This window comes from Protobothrops mucrosquamatus, unplaced genomic scaffold (assembly GCF_001527695.2).
Source record: "Protobothrops mucrosquamatus isolate PMUCROS unplaced genomic scaffold, P.Mucros_1.0 scaffold2249, whole genome shotgun sequence".
NCBI classification, from domain to species: domain Eukaryota; kingdom Metazoa; phylum Chordata; class Lepidosauria; order Squamata; family Viperidae; genus Protobothrops; species Protobothrops mucrosquamatus.
Genome location: NW_015388338.1, coordinates 160,399 through 177,830, shown reverse-complemented (window position 1 = coordinate 177,830; position 17,432 = coordinate 160,399). Strand labels below are relative to the sequence as shown.

Below are 17,432 nucleotides of genomic sequence, written 5' to 3'. Positions count from 1 at the left end.
ACACTGCCAGAAGCTCGATTCCTTCAATCCTGACCAGCTGAAGGTTGACTCAGCCTTCCATTCTTCCAGCAAAATGAGTGTTGGGGGCAATATGCTGACTCTGTAAATCACTTAGAGAGTGCTGTAAAGCACTGTGAAGCGGTATATAAGTCTAAATGATATTGCTTTTGCTATTTGAACTAATGTAATCAAGGCCAGAATTGATTGAACACGAAGACTGTGCAAAGAGGCAGAAAAAACAGTAGACCATATATTCAGCTTGTGCAAGAAGATCACACAAACTGATTATAAACAATGACATACCATAGTCACTAAACTGATTTATTGGAACATCTGTAAAAATGTTCATGTGCCAGTAATGAAAAATTGGTGGGAATACAGTATGTTGTTGAAAAGTTAATAAAAAAGGAATGAGTTAAAATATTGTGGCATTTCTAAATGTAATCTGAGTTTAGCCTCATAAGGATACCAGATATCACTGTGATTTAAAAGAAGAAAGTGTAGATAACTGATGTGGCAATACCAGGAGATAGTAGAATAGAAGACAAAGAATTGGTGATCACAAAGTATCAAGATCTAAAAAATCAAAATTGAAAGATTATGGCATAAGCTGCCCATGGTAGTCACACTGTTATCAGCACATGGAGTGCCATACTAAAAAATCTTGGATGGCAGTTTAAAATGTCCAAAAAGCCACACTGCTTGGATCCACACATATACTATGCTGAGAGATTATAATATATTAGGTTTTGTGGAAGAACATGATGAGTAAGAAGGCCAAATCCAATTAAGAATTAGTAGTTATCATTTCATGTTGTTGTGTACAAAGAACACAGAGAATAACTGAAGTAGAACCACTGTGGCAAAATAAAACAGAGATAGCACAAGTAGTAATTAATGCCTTGGGACCAAATACAAAACATCTGGATTTCACCATCGGCATTAAGGAAAGCACCATCTATCAATTGCAAAAGGCAGAACAATTTACATCATGCAACAATACCCTTAATATTATTTAATATTTAATTAATATTTAATAACAGCATCTGGCAAGTCCTTGGGAAGGACTCAGCAGGTGGACAAAAAATGCCAATCCAGTTTAAACATCTGTCCAACTATGCAACAAACCAATAGTAATAATTAACACATTGCTTACCATCAGCAATTGCTTTTCCTTTGAGACTCTTAATGCCCCCAGGCATAGGTTTGCCATCAATGAAAAACTCAAGAGTGCCATTATTGAGCATAATCAGAAGGTGAATCCAAATATTTTCCTCCAAGTATTTCATAATCGTGATCTTAGCTATATAAGTCATATTAGACTGCAATGGCATGTAATAGAACCCTAAAGTAAGATGGGATTCATTTGTGCCTATTTTTACTCCATAATATATTAGTCCATTATTATTGTCCTTTGTTATTATAAATCCATCGTTGTTGGCACTAGGAAGTACCCATGCTGAAAATGTGAAGACACTAAGTATTTTGTTTTTACTAACATGGAGCTCTGGCTCAATTATCCCATATGCATCTTCTTCACCACTAAAATATAAAGCATCTGTTCCAGTGTGATGCCGTCGCATGTGAGGCTTTGACTTCACTGAATCTGTAAACTTTCCAAGCAATAAGAAGTCAATCATTAGAGGTAATCCTTCTCTGAAGGTGCTAGATAATATTTCCCAGCCAATCCTGACAGTTCCAAAAGTTCCCTGATGCCTCCATACTGTAAAACTGGTAAAGCAGGACGTGTCATCCTCAGACTGAATATCTTCTGCTACTTCTCTGTCTTGGCTCTGCGGATCTAAGATAAACACTCCATAGGGATCATCATTAATTGGGATCATCACAGTCACAGAAAGTTTGCTTTCTGATAACTGGCCACCAGGAATCCCACCTATAAGAAAGCCAAGAAATTATTTTTATAACTCATACACACAATGTTATCAGCTTATTTATTTATCTACTTATTTAAGAGGATGCTCAGTCTACTGAGGTATGCTCCTTCTTTTTTCCCATTGTTACCTTTACAGTATCTTTAGAGGCAAGTAAATCTGAAAGGCCAACTAGCTGGTCAAAGACCACCCAGTGAAGAATATGATTGAATAGGGAGTTATTACATATGAAACGTTTTCTGGTTCCAGTCCTTGTTAACATTGGGACTGTATGACCCTTATACATTATGCCCAACCACTCCATGCTAGCCAAAAAGGAAGACCAAGAACCCTATCCTGTAGGAATCAAGAGATATAAATCAAGAAAAAGGCTTCCTCAGTTTGACCTCCCACTTATAAAACCATGTCCTCTGGGGCTCCTTTTCTGCAACATATCAAAAGCCAATCCAAATGGGTCTTCAAGATGAAGGCTGCAAATAAAACTGAAGCAACCACACCAGAAAGTATGTTCTGAGGCTCATGATGTATCTTTTCTTATGTAATACGTGCTTATTGTGTTTTTATGTTTTTAAACCACATACAATCATAGCAGGAAGTGGCACATTAAATAGATCACCAAGTATGTAAATGTACCTGAAGCATTCACAAGTTTTAAAGTATAAAATTCATTGAATTCTGGAATGTTATCAGGAATAGCATGAAGCATTATAGGCTGTGACTTTTCACCCTCTATAAACCATACAGTTCCAGACACTTCATAGAATTCTTGTCCAGGATCTAAAGCAGAATTATTGCCAAATAGTTGCCAGGCCAAAGAAACATTGCCAAAGTAGCCTCTTTGCCTCAGGATCCTGTATGGTAGAAAAAAACAAAACTATTTTCAGAGTTACATTTTTTCAATTCTCTACATGATCCATCTAAAATATATATTTTAGAGGGCAATGAAGAATACTATGAACATATGTAATATTCCCCGTGTTAAAGGACCTATTCAATGGAATGCAAATTGGGAATATACATTTATCTCCTTTGAGTTTTCACAAGGACATTAAAAACCCTGGCTGTGATCCAAAGAGCTACTTTAGGTGTGCTCAAAAGGTACTGTAGCCTATGACCATGGAGAGTTTTCTTTTTTGTTTCCTCAAGCAAAAGACTCCTTACCATTGCCAACATGCCATAGTATCATTGTTGCCTTAAACACACAATACTTGGGCATGAAAATAGCCAGATGGGTTCTGGTATCCCTCCCCAGGTAATGCTATATAGGATTATGATATAAGATTTGAGCAATATTAGACTATTTTGAAATAATTATTTTGAAATCTTTTTGGGATATACTGAAATCTTTGAAATCTTTACATTAGCAGCTGATTATTTTCAAAATCTTAAACAGCTGACCCTTGGATATTTAAGTGGATTGTAAAGGATTATGTTTTACAACAGGACTTTGTACAACATCATCTAATGGGATCTTCCTAACTATAAAGATTCTGTTTGTTTTTTACAATCACCTAGTAAAGTAGTATGAATTATTAATCATAAATAATAGAATACACACAAAATCAAGAAAGATGTTTCAGTTCAAAGAACTTTTGCTGGTTGCTTCTTTGTCCCAGCAACCCTACAGATACTCTTGGATATAATCTAACTCAATGTTTTTCAAACTTGGCAATTTTAAGATGTCTGGACTTCAACTAAAGCTAGCTGGGCAATTCCGGGAATTGAGGTCCAAACATCTTAACGTTGCCAAGTTATTTAACAATTTAATATTTAACAATATTGATTTAGCATTTATTTAATGCGATTTAACACTGATTTAACAATAAAAACACTGAGTGGAATTCATTTTAATTATTCAACTTTTCCTGTATTCCATCTAAACTCTGATTGTGTATAAAAGCAGCATTTTTCCACTCCATAAGACATTGCCCTAAAATATATTTTAGATTCTTTCCTACCATCAGGATTATTAGTTTGTTTACTATAAATCATGTTAAAAGAAATGGGAGAAAGCAATAACAGCAGCCCCACTTTTAGGTAACACAAGGAAGACTCTCTTTCAGTGAGTTTCATTAACTTATTTGTTTCATCTATGAATCCACTGATTAAAAAGTATACCCCTCCTACTGAGTTAATTGAACTAAAACAAAAGTGATCATCTAAGCCAGAATAATATATTTAACATTTGAAACTGTAGAAACTTTCTTACATGCCAGACTGATTTCACATTCATATTAATATATTCATAATGAAAATAAAGATAAAGATGTCTCTTAACATAAAAAACTTTTTTAAAGCAAGCTTACAAAGCAACATGTATGTTGGTCAGTGTTTCCATTCAGTATGTTAAGATAGATCATCTAGATCAGGGGTGTCAAACTGCCGGCCTGTGGGCTGGTTGCATCATATGGAGGCCACACCAACCCCAGCTCCAACAATGTAAAAAACGTTGCGATACGTCACGACATGTCACGTGATATGGCGACTTTGACACCCGTGATCTAGATGATATTATTTTCTCTTCAAATTTCTTTATAATAAGAATTTATTATTGATTATTTATTTCTTATATTGATTTTATAATAAAGTTTTGTATTTTTAGCAATAAAATATTTCTCACTATGCTATCTTTCACTGCACAATCATTGCTTATTACTTTTTGGATTTTATTTAAATCTAAAGGATAACATGAAAAATCTCCCAGTAGGATATTTCAGATTTAGAAGTGTAAACTCTCAGGGAAGTTTCAGAATAAAGAAACCCAACACAATAATGATGGCAGTAATTGCAATTACTAATACAATCAAGTCCACAGTTGAAAAGTGATCAAATAATGAAAAGTGCAGATTGTGCAAAGGAGCAGAAGAAACAGTAGATCATATACTCAACTCATGCAAGAAGATTGCACAAACATATTATAATCAATGATACCATCAGTAATATTATTCACTAGAATAATTATTCATCTGTACAAATTATCATGAGCCAGTAATCAAAAATTGGTTGGGATACAGAGTTGAAAAAGTCATTGAAAATGAGCAGGTTAAAATATTGTGGAAATTTCAAATACAAACTGATAGACTCTTGGCTTGTAACACATCAGATTTAACTGTGGTTGAAAAGGTGTGGATAATTTTTATGACAATACAGGAGATAATACAGTAGAAGGCAAAGACTTGGACAAATCACATAATACCAAGATTTGAAAATGTATTTATTTATTTGTTCATATTTCTGAACCACTCATCTCCCTTAAAGAGGGAACATTTATCAGCACACTGAGTTAAATACCAAAAAATCTTGGGCAGCACTTTGAAAATCTGCATATTGACAAAATTTCTACCTGTCAATTACCAAAGGCACTCTGCTTGCATCTGCATGTATACTATACTGATGCATTATGATATCCTAGGTTCTTGGGAAGAACTCAGTGCATATGATGGCCAACACCAATTAAGGAACTGGCATCTGTATTTCACATTTTTTGTGCTTATCATAATAATAATATTTGAAAATACCTTATTCTTAAGATAGCAGAGAAACCGATGTCAGAGGGAAAAAAGCTCTTGATAAATTGCTATGTTTTTGCATAGATTTAGCATATAATAATTCAACTTGAAGGTGTCGCGATTCCCATGCCCGTTTTATTAATTATATTTTGTGTCATAATTTCTTCACTCTAATTTTTAGCATTCTTTTCTGTGTTTCACCAAGTGATCTCCCTTTGTCAGCAAATTAATTAAATATCGTTTTGATAATGAAATTGATTCCTCATATATTTAATAACTTTCCATTATGCTATAGTAAAAAATTACTATTTGAGTGCAACATTTGGAGGAGATTTGGAACCTGCACCAAAGTTTTTTGCATGGTCCAGAAGCTGTAGGCTGTGCAATCTTGTCATTCAAAGAAAAATGGCAAAACGTTATATTCAAATCTACTTTCAAAAATGGGTAATGGTTGCAAAGATTCCAACTACAATTTCATTTTTAATTTTGCCTTGTGAATGTGTAAAACTCTTCATTTATTTAACTGTGGATATGAAAATTGTTTATGACACTATTTGCATATTGTAAAAACTACCATAAAATGTAAGTCACACTGAAAAATATTTCAAAGTATGATTCAAGATACTTAGTGGAATTGGCAAAGGATATTTACTTGAAAGTTACTTACAAAAAGTCATTGGTTTTGCCTTCTTCTACTGCTTTGCCTGTAGACTCAAGTAAAAAAATGCCATTTGGATCATCATTTGCTTCAATTATAACTGTTGCCATTCTAGGTTTGTAAACAACTGTGTCTCCTAAAAAAATGATTTTGTTATTAATAAACAGACAAACAGATAGAATTGTATCTGGAGAAAACATGTCTCCACAAATATTCCAAATACTTAAGAGCAGGTTCAAAGGTGAATCTTCCCCCTTTGACTATGAAGAAAAGTGATTATGACTTCCCTAATACTTGCTTGGTACATCTCTCCCATCTTTGGGTCTTCAAGTACATAGGTATTTTAGGCCCAAACATATTTTTATTCATTTTTTTAATCCAAAGATAGCAAATAAATACTTTAAAATACTATATAATATATATAATCTTTCTTCTCCCTGCAAAACTCATAAAGAGATTATCCAAATAGGTTCTAAAAGTAAAATGCATAAAAATAGAAAACAAGACAAAACTATACAATGTACTTTATACTTTAGTCACAGTGGTGAACAAGCTATATTATAAATAGCCCTAAACATATGCTTCAGAATAGAATAACAGAGTTGGAAGGGACCTTGCAGGTCTTCTAATCCAACCCCTTGCCCAGAAAGGAAACCCTATACCATTTCAGACAAAAGGTTGTCCAATCTCTTCTTAAAATCTTCCAGTATTGGAGCATTCACAACTTCTGGAAGCAAGTTGTTCTACTGATTAATTGTTCTAGCTATCAGGAAATTACTCTTTAATTCTAGGTTGCTTCTCTCCTTGATTAGTTTCCATCCATTGCTTCTTGTCCTGCGTTCAGGTGCTTCAGAGAATAGCTTGACTATATTGCAGGCTTTAAAGATATTACACTTTGGTGTGAAGAATGTCAAAAGGTATTGGCCAAGCATCCCTAATTGCCTATAACATAAATCAGGGGGCAGAAAACAATCTAAAGAAACAACAGTAGATTAGTTTATATAGGTTGAATAATAATTTGAACCTGTAGAGTTGAAGAGAATTATATAAAAATTCTCATCTGATTCAGGAATATCATCATCATGGATAAACATAGTTATATTCTGTTCTTTTATTCCAATATCAAACCAAAGGACTCCATTTTTTTCATAAGACAAGAAATCTTCTTCAGCACTGGCATTTCCATCAATAGTGGCATATAAAACAGAAACAACATCAGCACCAGAGTCATTTCTTACAACTACAAATTCAGCAATGCCACCTTCATGAACCTTCAGAATAACAGGATCTGAAATATAATTAAGTCATTAGGTGTAAAAGCATGCAAAACATCAATATGTATACATTGCTTTTCAAAAACTAATATTAAATAAATGTTATATTAATTTCAATGCCTAGCTTGTGATATCACATTAAAACATAGATTATGTCAATCATAGTTAAGAATCCACATTGCTTCTGTGATTTTCAAGCTTGCTCTTATTTGATTTTGTACCCCATCTAAAATCTAACCCCAAGTTGATGATTGTTGATCTTGACAATGTTGCTGAACATACCTCATAATCATTCTTATTATTGGCCATGGTAACTGAGGTGTGAAAAATTGTAAGAGGGACAGTCTGATGGAATAGTTAAACGTACTGAGAAATTGACATGAAGCCAGCTGTATGACTTTGGCCCAGTCTCTCTCTCTCTCAGCTCTAGGAAAAAGACAATGGCAAACCAGCTCCAAAAATCTTGCCCAGAAAACTGCAGGGATTCATTCAGACAGTCATCAGGAATCAATAAAAAAACTCAGGGGCACACACATGAAAAAAATGTAAATCATAATATCTAAAAATCAGAGTACAGTATTCACTCCTACTATAATCAATCCATAAGGCAAAAAACAGCTTTTTAAAGTAAAAAAAGAGAGAGAGAGAGAGAGAGATGGGAGAGGTAAGAGACAAACCAGGCATTACCGTATATACTCGAGTATAAGCTGAGTTTTTCAGCACATTTTTTGTGTTGAAAAATGCCCCCCTCGGCTTACACTCGAGTCAGTGTCTCGAGAACTGAGGAAAGTGAGTACCGTAGTTCTTTTTTGGGGGGAAATCTATGCAATCACTAAAAGCCTCTTGCGGGGCTGCGTGCTGCATGCACCCCCTGGATTTACTCGTGCATCCGGGGAGGGAGGGAGGGAAGTCTCCTGCTCGGCCGCTTGCTTGACTTGCAGCCGATTTCCAGGGAAAGCCTCTTTACAGCAAGCTGCTTTTGGGAAGCGCTGCCTCCTTCCATTCATCTCTTTGCTGCTGGAGAAATTTGCAATTGCCCGTGCGAGAGGCAGACGACAAGGAGAGCGGATTGGCACCCGTGGCTGTGGTGCGATGCTGGGGCTCCCTCTTCTTGACTAAACAAGCTCTCTTCCAGAAAGCTCTTGTGTGTTAGCTTGGTTGCTGATTGAGCTAAGGTTGTTGTACTTTTAAAGTTACGGTATTTTTGATACCATATTGTTTTTGTTGACCCCCTTTTCCACTTACAGAGCTAGGTTATTGTTTTTCTTTGAAATAAGTATTTATGTAATTTTATTGGTATCTATCTTCATTTTTTACATTTACCAGTAGCTGCCTCATTTCCCACCCTAGGCTTATACTCAAGTCAATATTTTTTCCCAGTTCTTTGTGGTAAAATTAGGTGCCTCGGCTTATATTCGGGTCGGCTTATACTGGAGTATATACGGGTAATTATTTTACTAAGGACTTGATAAATAAACCCTGATTAATGTTTCTAGCCATAGATTTGTGGAACATAATGTTCCAAGCATAACTCATACAGTTCTAAATGTTCACTCTTGGCTCCAGAGCTTCCTATAATTGTACTATTCTTGTATTTAAACATAAACTAGTAGAATGGCACTAACCTGCAAAGTAAATTGGATAATCGTTTTTGGTGATCTGCAATGTTGCTGTCGTTATATTTCCTAGGCTAGCACCTCCTGTCGTATTGAAAAGACTAATTATGAATACCTCCATTTCTTCAGGTATCTTGGGGAAAAAAATCACAAAATTTATTTATTAATAGTATTAAATTAATTCAAAGATGCCAATCATTAATTGAATACTTGCATAGTAATAGTAATGAAATTTAAATCTTATGAATAAAACATTTTATATAGCCATTAGATATAATTTAAATCTGGTCCAAAGGATATATTGTTTTTATTATTCCATTTCAGTGTTTTCAGCTAATCAGCTAAAAGGAATGTTTTAGCAGAGTTCTCATTCAAGAATGCAGATATATCTTTGTTGACCTTTCATATTTAAGTTTAGAGAATACTCGGTACTTGTACTGTTACTCCTCTTGGAATTATTATCATCATCACCATCATCCTGTGTTATAAATTTATTTGCCCCTCTTCCACAATTAACAATTACTGTTAAAAATGATTACCTCATCGGGGACTGAATAAATGGTGATATCTTTTGAAAATTCCTCATTTCCAAAAAAAATTGTTCCTTGGTCTGGAAAAATATCTTTCGTAGAAATTGAGTTCGTTGCCCAGGATACACTCACACTCCCAAAGGTTCCTTGGTTTCTTATTATTTTAAAAACAGCTTTGAAACAAAAGCATGTAGATACCTTCATCAGATAACTTCCAAGACAGGTAAGCAAAACTTAATATAAAACTAATATAAATGAGGTTTGTTTTTTAATGTTATAATGTCACATAGGTAAATTTACATTAGAAACAATGAACAAATGTCCAAATTACTATTTTGCCCACAAAATGCACATTAAAAAGTACTTCGGATGTCAGTGTTGTACAACTGAATGAGTTTAATAGTTTAAATGCTATGACTATGATTTGTTAGCCACATGATTGGATTCACATATGCAAAGCATAAATCTAGGTATTACCAATACAGCACAGTGATTGGATTCATACTGTACATAATACAGAAAGGAAAAAGCATAGCATAATACAGTATGTAAACCTAGCTGTTGTGAAAATAGTTTGTGCTGATTAGGAATGCCAAAGTCTAGTTGGAGAAATAGCAATGCAAGTCAACTCTTCCCATGACTGATTCCAGATATCTGTACTCCTGATTCAGTACCAAATATTAAATCCATAGAGTGTAGTTTAATTATGATAATTAAAGTTGTGCCACAATGACTCTTGTAATATTAGTGTCTCAGGTAGAAGATAGAAACAATGAACTTTGGTAACTACATAGTAGAAAGGTTAACAGTTTTGTTTACTTATTAAAAGTATACCCATATAATTTCTCATTTATGAAAATCTTTTTATATCAAGAAAACAATGATGAATTACCAGCATAGAAGTCTTCCGCTTTACTTTCATTTATTGTTACTATCAGCATATTGTCAACAAACTGAATAATTCCATGTGGATCATTGTTTTTCAGAATTGTGATGTTGACTCTTGTAGCATTTCCCAGCTTACTTGGCAGGTCACCATGGCTACTGAGGAGCACTGAATAAAATTCATCTAACTAGAACAGGGAAACTGAATCAGAACAATAGGGACAGAACTAGCAACATAGTAATGAATAGATATTTGAATGAATGCTACAAACTTGACTAACGTGAACTTTTACTACTATTTGTTTTTAAAGGCTTCATTCGTATATTTTTCAATCCAGTTCAAAATGGTTAATGATTCATTCACACTTCTTTTCTGCTACAGTACAATCCAAGTTATATTTTGGAAGAGATAAAGCATCCCTCCATAATAATGATGAACATTAGAAAAATACTGTGATGGATCAATTAATATATCCTATTTTTGTATACTGTATAATCTAGATATTACTTTGATTTTAAATGTCTTGAATTTTCAATATAATGGACAAAATCTGTCCATGCTCTATATGCTTCTACACATTCATAAAATCCTATTCACCATTCTATTCATACTATACTGCACAATATACAGTACATAAAATACACATGCAAAAAACATATTTGCCATTTTATGCCTGTGTAAAATTTTATTTTAATTTAATGGACATTCTGTTTTAATGGAGAATGCTGATTTCAATTCCACACAGAATGTTGACTAAATAAAATCTATGCAATACTTATGTTTCATAGATTTATTTTTTATTTATATCTTGCCTTTATTACTTGTATAAATAAGGTGGCAAACATGCTTAATACTTCTTTCTCCTTCTATTTTTTCACAACAATCCTGTGAGGTGGGTTGGGCTATGAGAGAGTGAATGGTCCAAGTCATCCAACTGGCTTTCATGCCTAAGGAAGGATGAACTCACACTCTTCTGGTTTCTAGCCTGGTGAATTCCTGCTGGTATTTTCTGGCTGCAAGCCCATGAACATTTAACGGAAGGAAGACTAGCAGAACAAAGGTGAATGTACTTCAAAGTGCACTCAGTTTAAAATTAGTAAACATTACATTTCTCTTCAGTCATAGAAAATATCTTTAAGGTATGGGGACTGGAAATTACTACTTAACCCCATAGGTAGGTCATAATTTACAGACATTGGGAAAGAAACCTGAGAGCAAAACCTGTTTGGTCTAGGGTGGAAATCTATAACTGAGTATTATCACTGACTCTATATCAACAGATGACATTATCCAGCAGTTTCATGTAGAATGGAGGGAGAATAGAGTCCTGCGAGGCCCTCTAATATAGAAATCTAGGATTTGATTAGACTAGACTTCTTTCCTCCACCAACACCAACTAGAAATTGTCAGGAAAAAGGGAGAGTACCAGGATAACACTACTTGAAAATACCTAAACTTTGAAGCCAGTGCAGAAGGATACCATAATCAAAGATATCAAAAGCTGCTGAGAGATCAAGTAATGCTAGGATAGGTGCACTACCTCCATCCCAGTCCCACTACAAATCATTTTTAAGTATGATCAATGCAGTATCAACACTGTTATCTGATTCATAAAAAAGAACAATATTCATTTCATCCAAGGCCTTTTGTAGCTGTAGGCAGACTATTTTTTTCAATAACCTTTTCTAATAACCAAAGGTTAGAGGCTGGATAAAAATATAAAGGTGGTCACACTTACAGGTGGTCCTTACTTACCAGCTGCCTCATTTAATAATCATTCAAATTACAATAGTGTAAACAAAGCTTTGCAACCAATCTTCCCATTTATAACCATTAGAGTGTCCTGTAGTTATATGATTATAATTCAGGTGCATCATAGCCAGCATGTATTTACAATCATTGCAGCATCCTGTGGTCCTTGACTGATATTTCATTTCATTTCATTTCATTTCATTTTATTATATTTATACCCCGCCCTTCTCCCGTAGGACTCAGGGCGGCTTACAGCCAGTTAAAAACAGTTTGATACAATACAATACAAAGTTTTAAAAAATCATTAAAAATAAATATTTAAATCGGCCGCTTCTACTAAAATTTGGCTAAAACCAATTTAAAATACCCCTAGGCCAGTCCTGCCCGCTGAAACAACCAGGTCTTAAGGGCGCGGCGGAAGGAGGGGAGATCCGGAATCACCCGGATCTTTGTGTGCTTTGCAAATTGGTTTGAGACAAGCAGAGTTAACAGAGAGGATGGAAGTAAAATTTTAAATCATGTTCACAACTGAGTTGACTCACTTAACAACCAAGGAGAAATGAAGTTATAAGCCCTTCATAGTGACATGATGTTTCAGTTAGCAACTGTGTCACTTAGCAAAGGAATTGCTAGTCCCAATTGTGATTACTAAGTAAGAACTATCTGTGTAGCATTTCTAATAGATTCAAACCTTCTCAGCTAAAAACATGTCTTAGTCATCTCCAAGGGACATACCTCGCTGGAATCTATCTTAGAGTGATTCAGAATGACAAGAATTTTTTCTGGGAATTATGGACGTAGAGAGGCCACAAAGCACAATCCAAGACCATGGACACACCTTAATTCAGGCAGTGGTGAGGGCCTCAATTAAGCCATGGATCAGAGCCTCAAGATCAATCCCAAGCTTTCTCTGAAACCTAACAGGATCCATTAAACAATATTGGTTACTATTAGCCTAAAAGAGACATCAGTAATTTTCCCCTCCTCTTTTTACCTCTGGAATCTCATCCATCCTTGTTAGCAAAGTAATTTTAATTTCTCTTTCCCCAGGTTTAAACTCCAGAACTCCTGTATTTCCATAGAACTCATTGCTGTCTCTTGGCTCTATAGTGTAGTGTAGAAATTGCTCCATAAGTGCTCCTCTGGTACGTACAATCTGGAGTTCAACAGATTCTCCTTCCTGTAAAATAAAATTATTTTTTTCAAAAATGGAATGCAAAAGATCAGTATTGATATAGGATATGACTCTCTTCAAATTCAAATATGAATATTTACCTTTATCCTATAGGGACCTCTGGAAGATGAAGCAAACTCAAACACTCCTCCAGGGTCATCATTTTCTGGAATGATCAGTTTGCGACTAGTATATCCAGATTTCAGGATTTGATTTTCCACATTCACACTGAAGAAAAAAATTAAATGCATATGGAATATGCAGATTGCTTGAAATTAAATGGACCAAAGCCCTATGGTAAAGTATAAATATAGTGACCATATATTTTTGGAATAAAATAAAGGACAAACCTGAAAAATCCAAAAGATGTTCATAAGAAATATAGGAATGTATATATTCATAGCATAATGCTTTATAAAGGAAAATTCAAGAGCAAAACCAAAAATTGTATTCTAATAAAAAAAATCAAATAGTATGTGTAAATTTAGTTTAAAAAATTCAGTTCATGAATGTGAAAGACTGTGCATTAAATGGTACTTTTTACATGGTAAAAGTTACATGACCAAAATAAAGGACAAAAGTGAGTTTTTGAAAAATTAATAAATATAACAGAGAGCTTTCTAAAGTGAAGGATTGTTCTTTATAATATGGTCACTGTAATTATAAAGCATTAGCGGTTCTGTATGCCACCACTGCCAACTGAGATTTTTGCCCTCCCCCGTCCCACTCAAAAAAGCCTTGTCCTGAACTGGCTTCATTCAGGAAATAGGTAAAACTGTTGCTCTACCAAAGGTATGCAAACATTGCCTAAGCCCCCCCCCCCCAAAAAAAAATCTCTTTTACACTGACAGTGTAATTTGTCAGAAAACAGTCTGCTAATACTTACAGTAATCAAATAAAATATTTCCTCAGTATTCCATATCACATAAAGAATCCTCTCTGAGGATTATTTGGATTTTAGAAAACAGATTGCACATTACATAGCAAAACAGAGAAGTCTGTGTGTACAACACACATTAAAAAAACAGGTGAAGCTTTAGGCAGACAATTACAGTTGCCATCTTGACTTGTTCTTAATCTGTGGACACCCCAAAGAGAAAATTTATTTAATCACTGACTGTTTCCAGTTCAGTAAAGCAGCCTGGCAAATAGAACTAAGTTTAATTGTTTCACTGCCAGGATTTTTGTGTACAAGTATTTAATTTAAATCTTGTTAAATATTACTTCAGGTTCCTAATTACTGTATATGCCAGGTTGTATAAAAACTACAATTTACATGTAACAGTAGTCTGTTTTAAAAGCCTGTTGTACTAATGTTCCTTTGCTAAGTGTGCAACCTATACACTTTTGCCTAAGGACGAGTCATACTGAATGCAGCCATTTTGCTTCTAAATAAACAGCATTCATTGAATTGTGCTATACATGATTCAAATGCTGCAATGACAAAGTATAATTTGATTAAAGGCTTCTGTAAATAATCCCTTTTTTGTACTTGGTTCCTACAGCTCAGTGAAAAGAGATTTGGGGTACAGGTTTTTCAAACCATCTACTGTTCTGGGCTATCTTCAAACATCAAGCCATGCATTCGTAACCATTATTGTTGTTGTTAGAATCCCCCCTCCTCCCAAAAATGTTTTCAATCCACCAAGACATGTTACCAAGGGGCACTAAACAGCATGCTTTCCCTGAGAAGGCTTGCAAGGCAGAAACAAAAACCAAAGGAGATTCCTGTCCAGACCAACCACTTCCGAAACAAAAAAGCTAGTTCACTGAAAACAAAGGCACAGCTTGCGGCACTTACCCAAAGTACACGACAAACCTTTCTGTCTCTACCCTGTCAATGTGGAGAGAAAGAAATGGGGGACAGAAATAAAACCACTGTTGGCCAAGTTCTTTGTATGAGAGTTCTTTAGATGGTGGAAATCAAATGAAAGATTATAATACAGCACTTTTCATCGGCCTACTGTTTATTATGGGAATCCTTGTTCCAGCAATGCTAGCAAGAGGTTCAGGAATTTGCACTTGTAATTCAGATGACCCCATGACCAATTGGGATGTCAAGGACTCTTTAAGCCCTTCATTACAGCATTGCTCAAAGAGTTAGTTGCTGACTGCCCTAGTACAGTGTTCAGGAATAGAAGCCCAGCAGTTGAGTCCATTTTTATTCAGGACTACTTGTAAGTACTCAGTGCTTTGGATCAGACTAAAAAAGTCTGTTTTGTGTGTAAGTGTATTGCCTCCAGCACCTGTCAATCTACTAAACAGTCCTAGTAATTGTGTAAGTTAACGAAGGACAGAGGTTGCCTTTGTCCAACATTGTATTGATGGGCGTATGAGGGTGTATTAATAAACTAATGATAAGAATAATACAAATGAGAAAAACATTTCCAAGCTTATAATAATTTCATCTAAAAATAAAAAGTTAGAACTGAACAAAGAATGATTTTTCCCTAAAAAAATCTGAAATGAAATAAAACTTTAAATCCTACCCCTAATATTCTAAGACAACAGTTCCTTTGATTAATTATAAATTGCTATCTCTATTTCTGTGGTTTGTTATATCTGTAAATGCAGAAGGTTAAAATTCTTTTGTAGAAATGTGAGTTCCCACTACATTAGGAAAACTTTTACAGTTGAGAAAACACAGAAAATTAAGGATTCATCTGGGAGGAGGAAGATGAGCAAGCATTTTAGAAATATAGAATATATCATCTATATAGATGACATAATCATTACACATTCATAATATAGAAGCAAGAACATAAAGATAAGTGGGACAACTGCATACAGCAAATATAGTTTTGGAGATCTAGATTCTAGGTAAAAGCAAAGCAATATATACATTTACATCATGCTTCCCTCTTATGAAATTAACTTATGCTATATCACGATGTCAAACTCGCCGTGTCACGTGACGTGTCCCGATGTATCACAGCTTTTTTTGTATTACCGGAACAGGGGTGGACACGGCCTCCACTTGATGCAACCGGCCCGCAGACTGGCAGTTTGACACCTCTGTGCTATATGATATCAAGCTAAAAGCTATACTATACTTGAGCTAAAAGCTTAATGACATGTATCTTTAGTTAACAGTGTCTATCAATTTCATATCTGCTATAACTTAATAACCCAATAATTATCTTTATTTTTATGATATTAGCACAGTTCATTTTTCAGTATTATAGTTATATAATTAAATGAATAAATTTTCAAGATTATCCCAGAATCAGGCATGACTGAGAAGGACATCTGACTGAAACTTTGCTTTTTTACCATCTCAGTTAAACAAGTTCAAATCAGATATTTTGTGGTGGCCACTTTATAAACTAATTAGACATAAAGCAAAAGAAAAGAGCAAAAATCTTTATTTTAGTCAAAGACCAGAGTAAAATTACTGAGTTATAAGTAAAACTGTATGTTTCTACAAGATTAGATAAATGATAAAATATAGTTCATAAAGTATAATAAAATAATTAGGTAATATTGTTAATTTATATATCTATAAATTATTAAACTATATAGGTTCAGTTTAAGTGTAAAGTAAAAGAAAGATTAAGCAGATAAAATGCTTAAATTTACTCTGCAGAAATGTAAAAACAGCAAATAATTTAGTAAAGGATGCTGTCAAATTCTACCTGAGCATATCCTCTCCAAGAAAAGTATTAAATTGTGATCAGCTAACAGTCAGATGTCACCCTTGTGAATCTCATTGTGCTTTCTGGACTGAATGCCAGGTTAGTATGCCTAAAATTACAGTTTAAATACGTGTCATCTATTATATTATAGTTAAGTTTTATATAAGCCTTTTATATTACTGCATCAGAAGAAAGCATTATGTTAATTTGTTTGTTTTTTTTAAATTATCAAAGAGTACCTGTCTAATGATAATGTTAGGGTCTCATTCATTTCTGGTATGTCATCAGCTTGAATAGTAATGTTGATTGCTGTGTCACTTTGTCCAGATAAAAACAGAACTGAACCAGAAAAAGGCCATATGTCATCAATAGTCACAGCTTTTGAATTGAGGCCTGTAGGTGTTAGGCTCCAGAATACAGTGGCTTGTCCATCTGTCCCATCTCGATGCAAAGGAATGGAGCTCTAGAACAAATACCAAACTTGTAACCTTTGCAAACCTTGATTT

General features: G+C 34.4%; 1 protein-coding gene across 1 annotated transcript in view; it reads right to left on the bottom strand.

Annotated features, from left to right (window-relative positions):
* Window positions 1-17,432, bottom strand: part of ADGRV1 (adhesion G protein-coupled receptor V1) — a gene marked incomplete at its 3' end in the record, with an annotated part of 65,651 nt that overhangs the window by 14,467 nt on the left and 33,752 nt on the right. Inside the window, exons 10-19 of the mRNA XM_015824475.1 lie at window positions 17,166-17,389; window positions 13,393-13,519; window positions 13,112-13,297; window positions 10,372-10,552; window positions 9,489-9,652; window positions 8,959-9,082; window positions 7,084-7,347; window positions 6,069-6,195; window positions 2,526-2,743; window positions 1,157-1,894 (exon numbers count right to left, since the gene is read on the bottom strand). Coding sequence (XP_015679961.1) covers window positions 1,157-1,894; window positions 2,526-2,743; window positions 6,069-6,195; window positions 7,084-7,347; window positions 8,959-9,082; window positions 9,489-9,652; window positions 10,372-10,552; window positions 13,112-13,297; window positions 13,393-13,519; window positions 17,166-17,389 — 2,353 coding nt within the window. The remainder of the gene's footprint in view (window positions 1-1,156; window positions 1,895-2,525; window positions 2,744-6,068; window positions 6,196-7,083; window positions 7,348-8,958; window positions 9,083-9,488; window positions 9,653-10,371; window positions 10,553-13,111; window positions 13,298-13,392; window positions 13,520-17,165; window positions 17,390-17,432) is intronic.